Genomic DNA, 20,788 nt, shown 5'->3' on the forward strand with positions numbered 1-20,788 from the left:
GGCTCAAAAGGCCTACATTATGCATGAAGAGTACGGAGATCAAGAAGAAGAGCATGGAGAACCAAAGGAGAACAAGAAGAGGCATCATGAGGCCCTCATAATGTAAAGTGACCATCTCCTCTAGATCATGTCTTGGGCCCCAAACTATTAATGCCCAACTTTACATAAGTGTTGTAAATCTTTGTAAATCAGCCATTAAACCTCTAGCCCAACTACTCCTAACTAGCCTCAAGCTTAAATTGTCATCCTAAACTTGTATGGTCATGGTAAGCAATCATACTAAGAGGAAATTCATCTAGCATGGATGTTAGGTAAGTATATGTTGTGGTGAGTCATAAAAGGTCATCAATACCATTGTAATGATTATGTGTTTGAAGGGGGGTGTTGAAATATGCACCAAACACATCCCTAGAAGGATGAGGCCAAATGGACCATGTACATGTGAAAGAGACCAAATCACTTAGCTTGTGGGTGAAGCTTCTCTAGCACTTAGTTTTGTGTTAAACCACTTGTTTTGATGAAATCACTAGGTGGTATTGAGTTGTATGGAATCTATAAAAGGGCACTTGCCTATGAAGTAATCAATCAATCCATTTTTCCCAATATTGTTGTCTTCCTTGTGTGTAAACAACTCTTATACTATTTCTTACCAATCATGTGTTTTAACTTAGCTCTAGTCTATGGTCCACCATAGCCAACTTGCCCAAACATGTTGGAGTTCCAAGAGCTAGCCTCCCAACTAGAAAAATGCATGCTTCATGTTTGAGTGTGATGTAGGCTCTACACCTCCAATGGAAACACTATTGGACGACCAGGTGGCTCAGCTGAAGGGAGATAGACGCACTCAAAATGAGCCAAAAATCTCAAAATCTGCTCCAACTTTTAAAGGAGATTGAAGAACTGAAGACCCAACAAGAAGCCAAGAAGGGGCTGTGGTGTGCCATATCCCAGTCTCCCCAAGACACAGCATCTGGGAAAGCCCAAAGAGGAGGTATTTCTCCTTTTGTGAAAGGGGGAGACATGAAGATAAAGATTGTTATTATCTGAAGCGATTCCGTCAATTTCACCAGCAACAAGCCCCACACCCCTCCTCAACAACTCCTAACCCTACCCATTATGCCGCTGCTTCTCTTACCGGCCCGCCAACCTTCCATGCTGCACGCCCCTCCTTTGCCAACCTACTCCTCACGTGACCTACCTTCTACCACTCATTCCCAAACTCCTTGCACCAGCCACTATGGCATATCTCCCATGAACCATCCGACTCGCCCTCCCCCACCCCGTAATCTTACCATTGTTACAGATGTGGAGAGTATGTGGGGATTATGGCCAGTACCAAAGCTGGTGCCCCCTTCCGAAGGCACACCACCCTCCAAGGATCATTACACCCGGGATTGTCCCAAACAACAGGCATCCACTTCAACCAACTTTACATTCCAAACAGTTCCAGCCACCCGCTTGGTTTCCGTAGGAACTCACCGTTCGCTTGCTCTACTGCTGCACACAGCCCTTTCTTCCCCACCCTTGGTGTGTCCCCAACATCCACAACAACCATTCAGGTGGATCCACCATCAGCCATAGTGGTCACCCGTGCACAAAAGAGGGCTATGTCAGAAGAGCCAGCCAATTTAGGGGAGGAGCCCAATGATACCACAGTCAAAGACTAGTCCTTGCAAGCCTTTAAAAATCTCCATAACCATCCCTCTGTATTGGACAAACCACGTACCTCTCCCTCCTCGCAATCCAAATTTCAAGCTTCCACACTTCTCCATGGAAGATCTACTAAGGGAGAGTAAGATGGCATTGAATCTCTTTGATCTTCTCTAGATTAGCCCTAGTGTCCGACAACACCTCAGTGCACTCCTGGAGTAGCTTGACTGTAAGTCACCCATTTCTAGTGGTGGGAAGTTCCTCAATGGTGGGTCCCCACTTCCTACAGGTGCACGTTGTCGTGGCGTGTGCGGTATAGCCAGGAAAGTACGAAACTTCTAGCTGTGAGAGTAGGTGCCAAATCTAACAAGGAAACTCACACACAAAATTCCCCAAGAAGCATAGGACAAGTCCATTTTTAATGACATATTCATGTGTCAATTCACCTCAATACATCCTTGAACTCATCCTGATGATTGCACAAAATTGTGTACCAAGTGCTTGTCCCTTGATTCACTGACTCCTTTTTCCAAATCCCTTGAACCAATCACATGTAGGCATAACATAACCTTCAATTTTTTCCAACATACATGTGACCATTTACATTCTTTACATCCAGTGCCATCAAATCCATCATTTCAAGATGTTCTTTATCACCTGAAAGCCTGCTTTTAAATTCTAACATTTCACAAACAAAAGATAGCATACGGCATAACTATAACATGCTCATGAATTCCAAAATTGGATCGAGTAGAAGTGAATCCAACTTCCCACAGCTTGAAAGTATTTTTGATACCCTTGTCCCACAATTCTCCAAGTTCCAAAACTTTTAATTTTTTCTCCAAAGCATTTTACTCATTTCCCAAATCCCTTTAGGATATATGAGATATACGATTTTTCTAAATCGTATGAAGAGAGTATATTAAAAAAAATAAATAAAAAACAAACCACTTATCTGAAGGTTTACAAGTGTAATTTTTCTTGACTTTATTTCACTAATCTCAAAGCCGCTTCGCTGCAGACTGTTCGATGAAGGAAGCGTGGAAACCAAAAAGCATCTCCTATTATAGTACTCAAAACCCTCTTCAAATCTAACACCTACAAGCCATGAACAGTAGGTATATCCTTGTAATGAAATTCTCTGGTAGATAGCGCACTGGTTCCTTCGTTTTCTGCAGACCTCCCACTCTGATATGCGCCGCCCCCCCAACTCTGGTTATTTCCTCTTTTTCCCGCAAGGAATGCGGCGCCTCACCACCTTTTGCAGCCCAAGATTCGGGATTCCATTTTCAAAAGGCTGCGCTCGCTTATATTTTTCATAATATCCCGAAATTTCCCAATAAAATATTCCTTTTTATGCCACGCATTCTGCCACCCGCCACCTTGCATAATTAATTTCAGCTGGCGCTTGCTTATCTTCCTTTTTCATTACCTCAACCTTTTTCGCATCCTCTTGCATAGTAGCATCTACATAGATGTTATACATAAATAAATACGATGCCTTGTCCTTTCTATCCAATTGCACTGCATGCTCAAAAGCATGCCTTCCAAGCTCCACATTGTCCCATTTCTGATAAGCCCCCAACATGGTATGCCACACCACAATATCAAGATGGACCTGCATCTTCTTTATCATCAATACCGCTTTCTCTAGTTGGCTAGCACGGCCAAGGAAATCAATAATGCAAGCGTGGTGCTCATAAGTTGGGGTAATGTCATAATCTTCGCTCATGAACTCAAAGTATGCCTGGCCCTTATCCACTAAACCTGTGTGATTGCATGCATTAAGTACACTAATGGAGGTGACCAAATTTGGCTTTATACCTTCTCCTATCATTTTGTCAAAGAGATGGAAAACATTTTCACTTTCTCCAAGCTTTAAGTCTTCTGGCATCAAACCTTTGCATTTCCATACATGTTAAGAAGGGTGTTCCCTACTACAAGGTCCACCATATGCATAAAACTCCATAATTCACACCACACTCATGTACAGAGGCTTCGAGACCTGGCTCAGCCTCAGCTCATCTTATTGAACCTCATTTACAATATGAACATATGTACTCAGGCATCATATAATGACTCATCATGGCACTTAACCCATGCATCTGGATTTGCATTTAATGGTTTCATATGCATGGTTTCATATGCATTTAATGGTTTCATATGCATGGTTTCACACCATAGGCGTGCCATGGCACGACATCCACCCCCTCTAAACCTGCACATCCTCTGGTATGTGCCAATTCATCATCAAGATCCACATATAACTGGATGTCGTCTTCATCTTCTGCATTACCAGGAAGATCATCCTCTTCCTCTTCAACCATATCCGTACTACCACTGTCAAGCCTCTCATCCTGAGTCTCCTGTGAATCAAAAGGATCACTATCACGCCTTCTTTTAAATATCTTGATTCTTTTGCCTACCACAAGATTCTTTATTTCTGTTCCATCAAGCTCACACAGAGTATACATGGCATTTCCATGCACATGCTTGACAATGTAAGGGCCAAACCATCTTTTTGCAAATTTTCTTTGAACAGTGAATTGGTTGTCAAGGCTACTATCATACATTAGAACCCAATCACCTTCTTCAATAGGTTTTGGCCGGAGTCTGTGTCTTCTATCAAATCTTTCTTTATTTTTCAACCTTGCATTTTTCAAGCGAGCTTTAGCAAGCTCTACATCTTCAGGCCTCCTCTCCAACTGTCTTATTCGCAATGCAAGGAGGTCATCTCTGCTCAATCCTTCCACCCAGGGCAATACATTCCAAGTTAGAACTACTTCTTCAACTGGCATCACTGGCTTCTGACCATACATTAATTCTGCAGGCATGTATCCTGTCACTGAGCTATGAGTTGTACGGTCAGCCCACAAGGCATATGGTAGCAGCTTTGGCCACTCTCGCATTCTTTCTCTGCATGCCTTAGCCAAAGCTTTAATGATTGGAGGATGTCCTCGCTCACTTTTTCCATTGCCCTCAGGATTGTAAGCACATGTTAGGGGCAGTTTGATACCAATTCTAGAGAAGAATTCCTTTGCTTCTTTAACATCTAGCTCACCCCTATCAGCTGTTATTTTCCCAACACAACCATACCGGCAAATCACATCTTCCAAGAGAAATTTACATACTGTTTCCGTACTCTTTGTTCTAAGAGCACGCCCCTCTACCTGATTTGTCAAATCTTCTCTTGCAAGTGCTATATACCGCATCTACCAAATTCCCAAAGGCATTGTAACTAGATCCACTACCCATTTGTAGTGCATGGCAGGTGGGTAGGTTGGTTGCAATCCATCACGATGTCGCACATTTGAGTACATTTGACATACCATGCATGTTTCCACATATTGGAAAATATCCTTGTACATTCCTTTCCACCAATATTTTTCCTTTATTTTGGTAAAGGTGGCCCACACACTTTGATGTCCAGCCCAGAGACTCTCATGGAATTATTTCACAAGCTTCCCTTGAGTCTCTTTATCACATATGACTCTCTGTGGCATAGCATTCCTCTGCTTAGGATGCTTCCAGAGGTACCCATCCTTTAGGAAATAACCATATGCTTTTCTGCGGATCCTCTTAAATTCTGAGTCAGACCAATTTTCTTGCCTTGTCAGAGTACTCAAATATTGACCAATAAGCAACCAATCTCCTTCATATATTTCCTCAATAAAAGACTCAAGTGCATTTGATAGGCAAATATGGTCCCCTTTTGCATATGCTGTAGTATAGAACTTTGTACCCACATCATCAATGTCACTAATCATCTCCTTTTCATCTTCATACCTGGCTCTTGATAGCATATCTGCAACTGGATTATCTTTTCCCGCAATATGCTCAAACTCAGGATTTAGTGACTTGATATAAGCAATCCACCTAAGCATAGCAATATCTAGAGTGGTACAGCTTGCTATCATCCCAAGAAGTGACAAGCAATCTGTTTCCACAAGTACAGATGCCCCAATAAGATATTCTTTTTCACATTTTAGAGCAGTGACTATTCCCCATAACTCTCTCTTGATCTGTGGATACTTTCGTTGTCGAAAGCTTAATACCTTTGCTCCAAATCTGATTACATACCTGTGATTATCCTCATCATCTTGCCCTACTGCCCTTCCTATCCCAGTAGGACTAGTATCAACTGTAACAATCACAGGCCTGCCACACTCATGATCTGCCTTTCTTAGAGTAGGTGATGATTGGAGCAAACATTTCAGCTTCCGCATAGCTTTAATATGTACTGCACTCCACAGAAATTTTTGATTTTTTCTCAAAAGTTGATAAAGAGGATCTGCTACATGTGCATAATGTGGGATCCAAATAACATAAAAGACACATGCTCCAAGAAATCTCCTCAGCTCTGTAACATTAATGCATGTCTCTTTCATTCTTTGTATTGCATCTATCTTGGCTGGACAAGGTCGGCGTCCACTAGTACTACAAAGATGTCCCACTATTAGCACTTCACCAACTCCAAACACTGATTTCAGCCCAGATAAAGTAAGATTCACTTCTTCGAGCCTAAATAAAATCATATCACAATCCTTTATATAATTCGCAACAAACTTGCGGCACCCCTTTGAATCCAAATCCCCATCTTTGTCTTTCTCATCACAGCCCTTTATTGACACATCATCCAAAAATGGCATAGTTTTTTGTGGTATGAAGTCTCGTAAGACTTTATTCATTCCATTCATCATATGTGCCACTGAGTTGGTGGCTCCCTGTGGTAAGGTACACATCCTTACTAATCCCAAAGGAGTTCTCATTGTGGTCAAGTCCCTGCTTTGTATATCCAGCTGGAACTGATCATATCCCGAATACAGATCACCCATAGAGTATATAGCTTTCCCTGCAAATGCTTCTGCAAACTCATCCACAATCGGACCTGCTCCCACATTCCTGATTGTGACTTTGTTTACAGGTTGCATGTCTTGAATAAAGCGCAATGTCCCATTTTTCTTTGGCACAGTAAACCATCTGTTGGAATATGGGGCACATGATGGCTCCAAGATTCCCATCCTGATCTTTTCTTTTAGTAATTCCATCAGCTTTGGCAAGAGAGCCTTTGGTACTGGAATTGGCCGCAGGTTCCAGGGCACATGTGGAACAGTAAAAATCACCATTGGTGCTGTTACACTTGGATCAACACAGCCTATCTCATGCGGCTGAAAAGCAAGGCTTTCCCATGTTTTACAAGCATCTCCTCAAAGCATTCCCTTTCAACTGGCAATAGAAAATCCTTCTCACCAATCTTCAGCTCTTTTAGAGTTTCTTGAGTAAACTTATGCCCAATTTTCTTCGGATCTCTAAGATTTGGTTGCATAGAAGCTTCATCTATCTTCTCCTTGCTTCCTGGTGGCAAAGGCAAGGCAACTGGTTTCACCTTCTTTGCAACTGTTTTGTACTTTGTATCAACATGAGCATCCATCTCGCAATTCATGTTTTTACATTCCACCCCCTCGAATTCCTGAATTATATCATACATCTCCACAGATGACACCTCTATCATTTCATTTCCACCCTGTAAGCATGCTCTTCCTATATCAAAAAGCACATCCATAGTATCTACAAATGACACCTCATCAAGCATCCCTGAAATAAACTCATTCTTCTCCAAAAGACCACACTGCTCAAAACTTTTTTGTTCATTTTGTATATGTTTTCGCATGCCACGCTTCAAATCCTTGCTTTTTACAAAAACCAGTGACCCATAGCTGGAGAATCCCTGAAAATTTGCTGAAAAGCTATTTACATTGATTGAGTCCTGCGAGAACTCATTTTCCTTTGTACCATTGGAATCCCGCTTTACAATGGCACCTGGCCAAAATCCCTCATCTCCCTGTAATTCATGAATTCTCTGTTTATCTTTGGGAGTGACTGTGCTCGAAGAGACTCACGATTCCTTTCATGGTTAATACAAACTGTCAAAAACTAAACAGCTTTTTTGCCATCTTTACTCCTTATTCTTGCATATGCCGAGCCATCATCCAAAACCTTTGTTTCCATCCTCACAGCTGTAATGTAGGGTTGCCCAAGGATAAGGGGATACGATGACATCTCCTGAACAAAGAAGTTCTGATCATCTTTCACATCCCCTATAGTTACCCTTACATTTGGACATGCTGCATAAAGTTGAGTTATTAGCTGCTTTAATCATCCACCCATGATCCACATCCATTGGCCACTTACATTTGTTGTAGAGATTTTTAACCATAAGATTTATTTCAGACCCATGATCAATTAGAGCGACATATGGCTCTTCCAAATCACCTATCTTGACAAGGGTTTCAGTGGTTGCTCTTGCCCAATGGCTCCTGGAGTAATGACTCTTTGTAAGAACTTCTTTTTCATCATCCTCTTCCACAAAGCGCACTTGTCGTGCCCCATCAGCAGAGTGATTACATTCCACCACATTTTCTCTCTCTTCCTTTTGCTGTGCCTGTACTCCATGAGTCTTGGAAGTGCTTGCCTCCCCTTGTGATGGAATAGATTCAATTATGGACTGCCTTTTTCTTCGTATAATATCAATTATCTCATCATGAAATTCTTTCTTTGCAATCCCCAAGACTTCCCCTAGTGTAAATTCCACCCTGCTGTTTAGAATCCTCTCTTCAAGCACCTTTTTGAGATCTGTTGCAGCTTCAATATCAGATTGAAGCTTGTAGAGTGGACTTTTCCCTTTACCCTTCTCCTTCTCATGCTTCATTTTTGCTGGCACTTCTTCCATTGATACTTCCTCTGGAGGTCTGCTATGCGGTGGAGGCATTTGTGATGGCCCAGAATCCTTCTTTTCACTTCCACGTGTAACTCTTTTTGATGGCCCTCCTTCCTCATTTTCCCTTTTTCGCTTCTCCTCTACCTGTGCCTCATTATTTTGGCATTTAGCAATATAGGCATAAACAGATAAAGAATCCACAGGCTCCTCCCAGCCAGTCTCAAGACGTATACAGTCACCTGCCTCATGCAAAGCTTGCTTAGATACCTTCTTTGACGCAATTAATTCCATTGTTGATGGCCAAAAATCCTCATTCTCATAATCTTCATCATTCTCAAATCCCTGCCTTGATCGATCAACCTTTAATCCATAGGTTGCTGCCTCAACCATAGAAATGGCATGACTAGCTGCCATATCCTCAACCAGCTTTTTCATCCCTCCTTTCCCAAAGTTTGTACTCAATGGAAGACCAGTCTCTGTAAGATGGATTTTCCCATCTTTGAAAAACACAAGTTGATTTTTAAGAGCTTCTTTATAGCTAGCACAATCCTTCTTTGCATGTTCTGGGTCATCACACCATATGCATCTATATGTAAACCCTTCTTTGCTTTGAGGCCTTTGCATAGAAGCCTGCCCCAATGGTAGCCCCTTTTCTTCAATCCTGGACATCTTCAATTTTAGGTCACGCATACCCTTAATAAGCTCATCCATCGGCCCTTCTACCTTTGGGATTGTAGCAGCTGGTTTTGGCAGATTCTCAGGAGTAACAGCAGTTATAGGAGTTGCAGAGCCCATCACCATTTTATCCCTCCTCCGCTGCCGCTTTGCTAACATGGTGACCGCATCCTCAACATCATTCCAATCACTCTTTAATCCCTGCTCTGTATCCTTATCCTCAAGGAGGATTTCCAATTTCTCTTGGAGATCTTTCCCAGCTGCTTGTAAGAAGAGCTCTGTTTTTTCTCTGTCCAAAGTTGTGCGTTCTATCCTTGACAGCTGGGCATAGCGCTTCTCAAACTCTCTTAGCAATTCTGTGGCAGAAATTCCCATTTTAGGTTTTGTGACCCATTCCAAGAAAGTTCGTTTGGTCACTCGCTCAGAATCTTCCATGAAATATTCGTCCTTTAAAGCAAGCTTAAACTCCTCCCAATTTCTGCCACCATGTGCTGTCTGCAATCCTCTTATGTGCTCTCTTATTTCAGAAACACATACCAGCTCAAAACTTCGAACCATATCCTCCTCAGTCACCCTATTTAGCTCCATTTCTTTTATATAATTGCGCAGGTACTTTGTGATATCCTTCCCATCAAATTGATCCACCTTTTTCACAATTGATTGTAATGCTTTGGTCTCAGCAGCTTGCTGCTATTGCATGTACATGGTAAACATCTGAAACATCTGCATAACTCCAGGGTCAAAATGAACCCCCTGACCCTCAGAATTCTCAGCCATAGCTTCCCTGTATATTTCACCACACTCTCACCCCAGCAGTTTCACGTCGGGTTCACCAAAGAGCTGTCGTGGCGTGTGCGGTATAGCCAGGAAAGTACGAAACTTCTAGCTGTGAGAGTAGGTGCCAAATCTAACAAGGAAACTCACACACAAAATTCCCCAAGAAGCATAGGACAAGTCCATTTTTAATGACATATTCATGTGTCAATTCACCTCAATACATCCTTGAACTCATCCTGATGATTGCACAAAATTGTGTACCAAGTGCTTGTCCCTTGATTCACTGACTCCTTTTTCCAAATCCCTTGAACCAATCACATGTAGGCATAACATAACCTTCAATTTTTTCCAACATACATGTGACCATTTACATTCTTTACATCCAGTGCCATCAAATCCATCATTTCAAGATGTTCTTTATCACCTGAAAGCCTGCTTTTAAATTCTAACATTTCACAAACAAAAGATAGCATACGGCATAACTATAACATGCTCATGAATTCCAAAATTGGATCGAGTAGAAGTGAATCCAACTTCCCACAGCTTGAAAGTATTTTTGATACCCTTTTCCCACAATTCTCCAAGTTCCAAAACTTTTAATTTTTTCTCCAAAGCATTTTACTCATTTCCCAAATCCCTTTAGGATATATGAGATATACGATTTTTCTAAATCGTATGAAGAGAGTATATTAAAAAAAATAAATAAAAAACAAACCACTTATCTGAAGGTTTACAAGTGTAATTTTTCTTGACTTTATTTCACTAATCTCAAAGCCGCTTCGCTGCAGACTGTTCGATGAAGGAAGCGTGGAAACCAAAAAGCATCTCCTATTATAGTACTCAAAACCCTCTTCAAATCTAACACCTACAAGCCATGAACAGTAGGTATATCCTTGTAATGAAATTCTCTGGTAGATAGCGCACTGGTTCCTTCGTTTTCTGCAGACCTCCCACTCTGATATGCGCCGCCCCCCCAACTCTGGTTATTTCCTCTTTTTCCCGCAAGGAATGCGGCGCCTCACCACCTTTTGCAGCCCAAGATTCGGGATTCCATTTTCAAAAGGCTGCGCTCGCTTATATTTTTCATAATATCCCGAAATTTCCCAATAAAATATTCCTTTTTATGCCACGCATTCTGCCACCCGCCACCTTGCATAATTAATTTCAGCTGGCGCTTGCTTATCTTCCTTTTTCATTACCTCAACCTTTTTCGCATCCTCTTGCATAGTAGCATCTACATAGATGTTATACATAAATAAATACGCTGCCTTGTCCTTTCTATCCAATTGCACTGCATGCTCAAAAGCATGCCTTCCAAGCTCCACATTGTCCCATTTCTGATAAGCCCCCAACATGGTATGCCACACCACAATATCAAGATGGACCTGCATCTTCTTTATCATCAATACCGCTTTCTCTAGTTGGCTAGCACGGCCAAGGAAATCAATAATGCAAGCGTGGTGCTCAAGAGTTGGGGTAATGTCATAATCTTCGCTCATGAACTCAAAGTATGCCTGGCCCTTATCCACTAAACCTGTGTGATTGCATGCATTAAGTACACTAATGGAGGTGACCAAATTTGGCTTTATACCTTCTCCTATCATTTTGTCAAAGAGATGGAAAACATTTTCACTTTCTCCAAGCTTTAAGTCTTCTGGCATCAAACCTTTGCATTTCCATACATGTTAAGAAGGGTGTTCCCTACTACAAGGTCCACCATATGCATAAAACTCCATAATTCACACCACACTCATGTACAGAGGCTTCGAGACCTGGCTCAGCCTCAGCTCATCTTATTGAACCTCATTTACAATATGAACATATGTACTCAAGCATCATATAATGACTCATCATGGCACTTAACCCATGCATCTGGATTTGCATTTAATGGTTTCATATGCATGGTTTCACACCATAGGCGTGCCATGGCACGACAACGTATTGTAGGAAGTAAGTCGTCATCTGGATTCCTCCCAACTATCCCTCTTATTACTATGGTGATCACCACACTTCCTGCCCCACCGCTGATTCGACCACTCACTTTCGGGGAGCCCTCTCTTCCCATACCTACTTTGGGTTCTCCACATGAGGTCACCTTCCGCATTGATCAAGGTGATAGTATAGAGCCCAGTGAGCTTCCCGACTCTCCATTTTCTTACAGTGCTCCAAATATTTCCGTGGGAGATCTACCCTACTTGCAGTTCCTTCATCCTCCAGAGCAGATGTCCTTGCCTCATCCTCGACGATATGGCAGGAACATTCAGCGGACCATCTAGCAAAGGATCTCCTGAAGTGCACCACCAACATATACATGAGAGATGCATGCACCGGCATTGAAGGCACCGCACTGTCACCCCGATGGGCATCTACCAAAGATAGGAGATGCCACCGACTCTGCAGGACCATTTAAAATGATCCATCCTTGGGATCAACCTTTTCCATTCAATCTTGTTCATTGAGTCCTGTAGTGACTGTGTTAGGTACAGTAAGGGCATGTAAATTCAAGTAATCTTTACAGTTGTCCGAGTCACTGTACCCTGCTAGGTATGAAGGGTATGGTAAGGGCATATAAATGCAAGTAATATTTACATTATTCTTGTCATTGTGCTATGCTTACATTCTAGTCTTTTTTATTATGTTTTAAGTGTTGTGTCGTGAGTGTTGGGGACTCCAGACATACTGTCCAGAGGAGAACCACCACTTTAGTGTGGTTCTGTTTTAAGTGTACATTGTGTCGTGAGTGTTGAGGACTCCAGACATACTGTCCAGAGGAGAACCACCACTTTAGTGTGCCGGGCAACCAGCCCTGCTACATTGTCAAATCACATTGCTTGTTTGCTCGTCTCTAAACCCTATTTCACATGCTTGGTAGATTCTAACTAGAACTGTTTTGCAATGAAATTGCTAAGATTCGTTTTGAGTTGAGACTCATCACTCCTACATCCAAACCTTAAATCTTTCAAGGCACGCCCTTTGTTAGGATGCCTAGTTGTAGTCAAAGAGATACTTTAAAAAATTACTAAGGATAAAAGTGATGCATTGTAAAACATCAATAAACATATTGACTCTTTAGAACATCTATGAATTAAGATTAGATAAGTCCCCCCTGTTTTGCATTATCATGTTTCGTTATAAAAAATTTTCTCCTCACCTTGACAAGAATCTTCTGATTCTCAGCACTCAAGGCTCGGAACTGCAGCGATTGTCTATAGTTGCTTGTGGCTGCACATTATAGTAAACCATGCTTTACAAAGAAAACTCGTCTCTCATAACATTGCGAGTAAAAACCATGATATATCGCATTATACTCTTTCTTTTCAATTATTAAGCACAACAAAAGATATAATCATGACTTACATGACACTAGCAATACAAGGATAATTGCAAAACACACACCGCCTCCATCATACCAGCCTGACTTTGGATCCTGTTATGGATAAGTTTCACAACTGGTTTAGGGCCTCAAAGGTGTATCTTTCAAAGGAAGTAAAGATACAAGCGAAACATATGTAATTATAAGATGTTCTCTTCATAAGACAAAGTGATGTTATAGATTTTGCATTACTAACTGAAAAAATGAGTGTAAAGCAAATCTATAAATGTTGGTTGTAAAATATTGAGATTTAAGTATTTCTTTATTTTATTTTGTTTTGGGTGTTCACTTGCTTGTATGTGCAACTCCTTAAATCATCCATATGTGTAAGCCAAGGACATCATCCACATCACTGCCCTCCTTGGTCCCCCACACCCTTCCATGGCCCGCCGCAATTCCACCACCATGATTACCGGCAGATCATCCACTGAGATCAGTGCCGCCACCATCTCCCTCCTCCATGGTTCTGGTTCCAATCCACCCAACCCACACAACCTCCACCTCTACACCCTTTTCCACTACTACTTTCTCTTCCGTGACATCCCTTCCACCCCCCGCCCTCTCATCTCCACCCACGCCATGGCGACTTTCTACTGCCTTTGCACCACCACACCCATTCCCTTCAGCCACTTCATCTACGAATCCATGCGGGCCAAATGTCGTCACTTCCGCATCCAATACCACACTCCAAATGGCTCGAACTTCTCATGGGGTTCCATCCACTTCCTCACTGCCATCCTTCTTCGCCTCGCCCACACCGGCAGCAGCCCTTCCCCACCTCACCATCAGCGCCATTGGATTTGGGCAAGGGTACGTCAATTCCCCTCACCCTCACCAACGCCGACGTCACGATTCCCCTCGCCCTCGGCAATGCCAACGGCCCACCCCTTCCAACCCTACGGTCACCTTTGCTTCTTCTCCCCCACAGTTGCCGCCACCACCATCTTGGAGTCCTGGATATCGACCGCTTCTGCCTCCATCGCACCTGGCACCACTACCTGCACTCTCTCCACGCCTGCTACAGTTTGCGCCCCCGCTTCTTCGCCACCTCCAGCAGTCACCCACACCCCACTTCCCTTCGACCTCGAGCTGCTTCCTTCCCTGGAAGACATCCCCTCCCTGACATCCTCTTCCCTTCCAGCTACCCCTTGCCCCACCGCACATGTTGACACTTCCCTGGGCCTCTCCACCCATTCGCATGACACCCCACCCTCCCCATCCTCTTCTGAGACCCCCTCCTTCGCTGGTACTTCCCCTTCCTCTTCCTCACCATCCTGCGCCCGTAGTCGCTCCCCTTTCACTGACGCCACCCCGGACCCGCTTTGGAACATCCTGCCCTTCACTCGGCTGCCCCCTCTCTCCCTGCCTTGCCCTGCTCGTGCCCGCCGCCTCATCCGCTCTTTCGACAGACTCTCCCTCTACACCCGGATCTACTCCGAGCATCTTACGGACTATTTCATCCTTCTCTCGCGTGAGTGGGAATGCACACGCAGCGACCTCCACCAGGCATAGGCCACCCTCGCTCAGGCCTGCTCCGACGCTGTCGCAGCTCTCCACCACCATCTTCAGCAGGCCCAGGCCTCTTTCACGGTGTCCCGCCAAGGAGTGCATTGAGCTGTGTCACCTTCTTGCAGCATCCAAGAGCGGGCGGTCCGCATTAGAGGCCAAGTTAGCTTCCCTCCAAGCGTTCCCCACCACCACCACCGAGACCGATCTTGCAGCCACTCACTCTCGCCTCAAGGCTGCCCAGCACGACCTCTCCGAGCTTCCATCTCTTCAAAAAAAGGCCTCGCAGCTTCATGGGATTCGACAAAACCTTCAGCTTGCTTTTGGTGGTCTCGGTCTTGTTCCTGCAGCGCCACCCTCCAGCACTCCTTCTATGAGCACCACTGCTACCACCTAGGGGCTTCCCACTGGTTCCGGCGTACAGGACCCTTCTAGTAATGCCCCAGGTGGACCGCAGCAATTTTAGTTTTGCTTCTTAGTTTTTTACTTTTCCCCATATGTTTTTTTCATGTTATTCTGCCCATCTTGGCAGCTCATTGTATATATTATCAGAACTGCTACTTGGTTATGCTACATGGTATACGGATCATTGCTTGTTGTGTACTTTGTTCCACACATACTAGCATGCACTAGGGTTATTTCTCAGGGTGGCACTGGCCTGTGGTGGCCACCTCTCCCCTCTTCATCTTTCTCGGGAACATCTAGTGTCACACTTCTTCCACAACACTCTTGACCTGTGGTGGTCTCCGGTCTCCGCCGTCCTGAACCTGTGGTGGTTCTACTTCTTCAGCACCTGTGGTAGTCTCCCGTCTCCGCAGTCCTACACCTGTGGTGCTTTTGCACTTTCCCCTTCCCTTTGCAGGTTCCTTTCACACACCTCTCTGCTCCTAGTGTTCACTGGGACGGTGGATGGATTAATTGGTGGGGGGCCTGTAGCCACCCTCACTACCTGTGGACAAGTACCCAAGCCCGTGAACCCCCAAGATCGGGCATCCCCAAGTCGGCATCCTCACTATGTGAACCCCCAAGATCGGGCATCCCCAAGTTGGCATCCTCACTGTGTGAACCCCAAGAGCACCCCCAAGATCAGGCATCCCAAAGTTCGTGAACCTCAAGTGCGCCCACAAGGCCAACCACCAGCCACACAAAGTGGGAATCTCCAGCGACCCCACTTCCAAGTTTGGCTACCCACTTGACCGACGAAGTGGCACCCACCTACTGATCGGCGCTTCTCACCCACTCCAACGGTATCTGTCACCTACTTGTGCTCGGCGCTCTCACCTACTCCAACGGCATCTGTCAATGACCACTTTTAGCACTTGGCTCATGATAGCCCAAGGGGCCACGCCCGTTGTATATAGAGAGACTGTTGTACCAAGAGAGGAGCCCAATGCAATACATGGCCTTGTGATGTCCCAACTATTGCCTACTTCTTTCTTGTGCTATGTGTATCTCACTTAGGTAGCTCTTGTGTGGTGTTCCGTTCTTGAGTCTGTGTGAGTGCATAGTGGAGTGGGACAGAGAGGTCGCCATCTCCCTAGCCTGTGCCAACTCTTGAGGGTATACTCCCCTAGAGAGGACCCTAGTGATTTAGTGTGCCTACACGACAGGCATCCCAGTCCGCTACAAGAGGGGGGGCTGAATATTATTGATTCGCATGTTTAGTGCGGAGCATTGCTTTGCAAACTTGTGGTCAGAGGTTTCCTACCAAGCACTAAGCCTTGGAAGGATTCTTTCTTGTCTCACATTTCCATATGTACACCCCATGTTGAGAGAGATTGGCTACCCCGTCACATGGTTGGCTGCCCAGCACACGGTTTTTGTTCACACAGAGGCTAATATCACGGCACCATCTTTCCCTCTTATTGCAACCACTGTCAGCGCATGGAGAAGCATGAGACCATTCCTGCGACAAAATCTTCCTAGGTCCCTTTTTTTTTTTTTTTCCCAGAGAGAGACTACTATTAAGTATGAGAAAAACATACAACAATCACAGCTATAAGCCGGAAAAGAATAGAATCACCCCAATATGTAAGGTGATTTCAACCACTGAGGAGCATCATGATGCCATGTAATACCTGTGGTACTAGAGGAAAAGAAGATGCCATGGTCCCATTCCCGCATAAATATCACACACTTCGCCTACGCAGAATGAGAGGGCCCCCGAATGCGAGTCCAAGTAGCCATAAGAGTGTGGATGATATCACCCCATATAGTACTAATGCACTGAGATCCAAAATCTGGACACCCTCAATAGCCTTCGTGCATCTAGCTCTCCAGATCTCCCATGCTGTAATACGAGCAATAATCTCCCAACTGGTGTCAATCCTCTGTCTAGGGGGTGTATAATCAGAGTGAGGAACATCCTGCAATAAACCATGCTGGGCAATACCTCTACGAATGAAAAAAGTAGAACCTATACCACTGCCCTCATAAAAAAGCTGCGGACCCGACTGGGAGAGCCAAGCAACTGCCCCCCAAGTCACATGCATGGCTCGACCACTCAATTTGCCCATAAGTTGGGCTACAAGACCCCAAATCTGTTGTGCAAATTGACTTCTCCATGACCGCGAGCTCCCCGAACCCTGAATCGCTTTCTTCATCCATCGCTGTGCCCCTCATTCCTCCATAGCTACGCTCCTCCTTCCTCCATCGCTGCTTGAATCGTTCCCTTCCGCCTCTGATCCTCTTTGTCTTCGCTTCCTTCCTTCTTCGGTGCCCCCTCCTTCTTCCTCGTTTCCTTCCTATTTATATATATATATATATATATGTTGTGCAATGTTGCATCCGCATAGACAATGTTGTACGGACTCAAAATCTGCCGCACATCTAGGACATGAAGGTGCTACACCGAAAACTCATCTCCACTGATTGGTGGGGAGACCACCATGTAAGAATAACCAAAAGAAAGATCTGGCTCCTTTTGTATGAGTGCCAAAGTCTATGCCAATATTTGCGTTGTATCATTGGAGAAATATCATAGCTCTCCCAATGAGGCCTGAGAGTAGGGATCCTATGCATCTGTCGAGTGAGGAGAAGCCTGGCATTCCAAAAAGAGAAACTAGAAAAAGGATCAAAGGCATCAATCCACTCCCACTCTCTCGGATCCCACTTAAGATATCTGATAGGACTGCCACCATGTAGCCACAAACACCAACAGCCATGAGTCACTATATGAGGAGAAGGGTCAATGAACCAGTGCTTCCCCGAGCGACCAACAATCCTCACTGGACTAAGCCTAGTATTTGGAATGATCTCCTCCATACTACATCTCCTCAATCTCCCACCAGGCATGATAGAATAAATGAGGCACTTTGTATCCTCTTGGCCCGGGAGAGCAATGACCTGCAGAGCTATGCCTATCCTCGAAAAAAACTCCCAGCCAACTCGGATGATAGTCTCCGTGAAAGGTCCCAGAAAGCCACTCATGCAGAATAGTTGCATCAATCTGATCAATACGAATACGAGAGCCCCTAAGATGGTGAGTGGATGCAACTCTCCAACCCTTCGGAAGACTTTTTTTTTTTTTCCGAGAAAAGATCCTTTCATTAGTTATATAAAAACGCCCGTAGGGCTACAAAAGATCGCTCCTGCTCCTAAGAAAGATAGAGCAGCGAATACATCATGGCAGCCCGGGAGACTCTCCCTAGGTGCTGCAAAATACAAGCAACAGTATAAAGAACTGAGCGGCTAAATCATACAATAGGGGGGGGGGGAGCCAAACAGGTGGCCTGTAGTGCCAACGGGGGGATCCCGTGTGTAAGGTGTAGAAAGGGCCACAGCGCCAAGTGGTGTGAAAGGCCTGGCGCCGTAAGATCGCCTCATCCCCGAGTCTCCCCGGATGCGGTCGTACTGTCCTCGCAGGGTGTGGATCAACTCCTGCCAAATCCCCCGTACAGTCTCTGCTGGTGGCTCCAATCTCCCCTCAAAGGCCGTAACGCATCGGGCCCTCCAGGTGAACCAGATGGTGAGGCTGCTGAGGAGCTCCCATCGTAAATCCCTCTCCTGTGTCCAGCTGGCGGACGAGAAATCCGGTGCCGGAACCAGGCGAGGCTGGCCCCTAATAAATCTGATGGCCTGACTGCCCTGCTCCATCTCATAGCCCATAGCAGGCCCTGACGAAGTCGACCAAGCAGCGGCTCCCCACGTAAACATACCCTCTGGAGAGAGGGGGGCCAGAATATGGAGCATCCGCAGCCAAATCTGCTGTGCCTGAGGGCAGTCCCAAAGGCAATGTCTCTGTGTCTCCATAGGGTGGCCGCATCGGACGCAGGCCGCCGGAAGACCGCTGTAAACAAGCCAAGTGCCAACTGCTGAGCCCCTGTGGGCGACCAGCCACTGAAAAGCCGAGATCCTGCGGGCCTGCCGACTAGCCCAGAGCCGAGCCCAGAAATCCTCCAAGAACTCCTGTGAGAGTCCCTGTAGTCGCCAATGCCCCGCTGCCGCTGGAGAAACCGTCCTCCTCGCCGTCAAAATATGCTGTCCCAGCCGAACAGTATAGTGGAAAAAGGTGATCTCTATGGCCTCAAGGGATGCATAAGGATCATGCCACTCGTACTCCCCGGGGTCCCACTGTAGCCGGGCCAAGCGGCGCGCTGCATATGCCCATATGCGCCAATCCGGGAGCACATCAGCAGGGTCGGGGTCAATATGCCACTTCCGAGAAGCAGCGGCCACTAACCGAATCCTCTGAAAGGTGCACTCTGCAACCAAAGGCGACTCCACCTCCACTCTCTGGAGTCTGCCCTCATCCTGAATCTCATAGTAGAGGCATCTGCCATCCTCAGTGCTAGCTCTGACAGCAATCAGGATCTCCAACTGTGTAAAGGCTCCCATCCACCGTGGGGCCACTGGCTCTAGAGGCGTGAACCACTCCTCTGTGAGTGCCTCCTGTATATCATCCCTCATAATCAACCCCCCTCTGAAGTGACTCAGCCTCTCCACCTGGATCTCCTCTGGTAGACTGCAAAAAGCCTGCCAGTCTCCAAAACTACGAGCTGGGCCTGCCGCTAAAGGTCCCCAGGCTAGACGAGGCCGAGAACCCAGCATATGACCCTGCTCCGTGCGAACCGCTGGGCTCCAGATGAGCAGCTGCCTGGCCCACTCCTCAACACAAGAAGGAGGCCGCTGAGAGAGCCCCGGTCTCAGCAGCTCCCAAGCTCTCAGGATACTCAAAGCAAATCTGTCCTCCCATCCTCTACTGAGGCCTGTCCTCTTCATCTCTATGAAGATCCAGCGAATCTCTGGTGCCCAAGTACCCCCTGCTGGGGGCGCCCGAGCCTGCAGTCGCTGCAAGAGGAGCTCTTTCCAAGGCTCAGCGCCTGGAAGCAACCCCCGAACAATAAGCTTCCCCAATAAGGCTCTACTCTGATCGACTGGATCTATAATGCCCAAACCGCCCTGAGCCAGCGGAAGTGTAATAACTGCCCATGCAACCTTTGCCCGAGCTGGCTGACCGTCCCTCCCAGACCACAGAAAGTTCCTGATCAGCCTCTGTACCTGGCTGATGCAAGAGCTCGAGAAAATCCAGCAAGACGTAATGTACCACATGGTCGCTAATAGCACCTGATTTACCACCACCACCCTCCCAGCCAAGGATAGTCGAGCTGTACTCCAATACAATAGCTTCTTCCGAATGCTCAGAAGAAGCGGGGCAATCTGCTGCTCAGGTGACAAATCTAGGCCAATCTGGCATCCATCTAAAACCGGGGTCCGGGCTCCATGCCGGAGTGGGAGCACTACTGATCCAAAAGGCCACTGTCTTGCGCCAATTGATCAATGCTCCCGAAGCTGCACTAAAAACCTGGAGCGACTGCTCAGCCCAAATAAGATTGGCCTCATGGCCATGCAAAAATAAGCCCGTGTCGTCTGCAAACTCAGCATCAAGCAGGTCCTCCCCCCGGACTGGGAGCTGCAGTCCTCTCAAACCAACCTCTTCTTCCGTCAAATACATACTCATAGCCTCCGCAAAGAAGAGAAAAAGGAAAGGGGCGAGAGGACACCCCTGACGGACTGATCTGGTCAGCTCAAAACTCGGCCCCCGTCCTCCTGCAATCATCAGCACCTGCTGGCTGCGAGCTGTGGAATAC

The 20,788-nt window shown here is 45.8% G+C and overlaps 1 protein-coding gene across 5 annotated transcripts in view; it reads right to left on the reverse strand.

Moving 5' to 3' along the window:
- The window catches only part of LOC147636880 (calcium-transporting ATPase 8, plasma membrane-type-like), a 339,374-nt gene that overhangs the window by 243,021 nt on the left and 75,565 nt on the right, over positions 1 to 20,788 (reverse strand). For all 5 annotated transcript variants that reach the window (XR_015266282.1, XR_015266281.1, XM_086800460.1 and 2 more), the window contains exons 6-7: positions 13,178 to 13,247; positions 12,972 to 13,042 (exon numbers count right to left, since the gene is read on the reverse strand). Coding sequence is in view for 3 of the 5 variants with exons in the window: in XM_086800460.1 (XP_086656586.1) it covers positions 12,972 to 13,042; positions 13,178 to 13,247 (141 nt within the window). In the remaining 2 variants the exon portion in view is untranslated. The remainder of the gene's footprint in view (positions 1 to 12,971; positions 13,043 to 13,177; positions 13,248 to 20,788) is intronic.

Source organism: Cibotium barometz, chromosome 7 (genome assembly GCF_041138505.1).
Source record: "Cibotium barometz isolate CiBa-2024 chromosome 7, ASM4113850v1, whole genome shotgun sequence".
Classification (NCBI taxonomy): domain Eukaryota; kingdom Viridiplantae; phylum Streptophyta; class Polypodiopsida; order Cyatheales; family Cibotiaceae; genus Cibotium; species Cibotium barometz.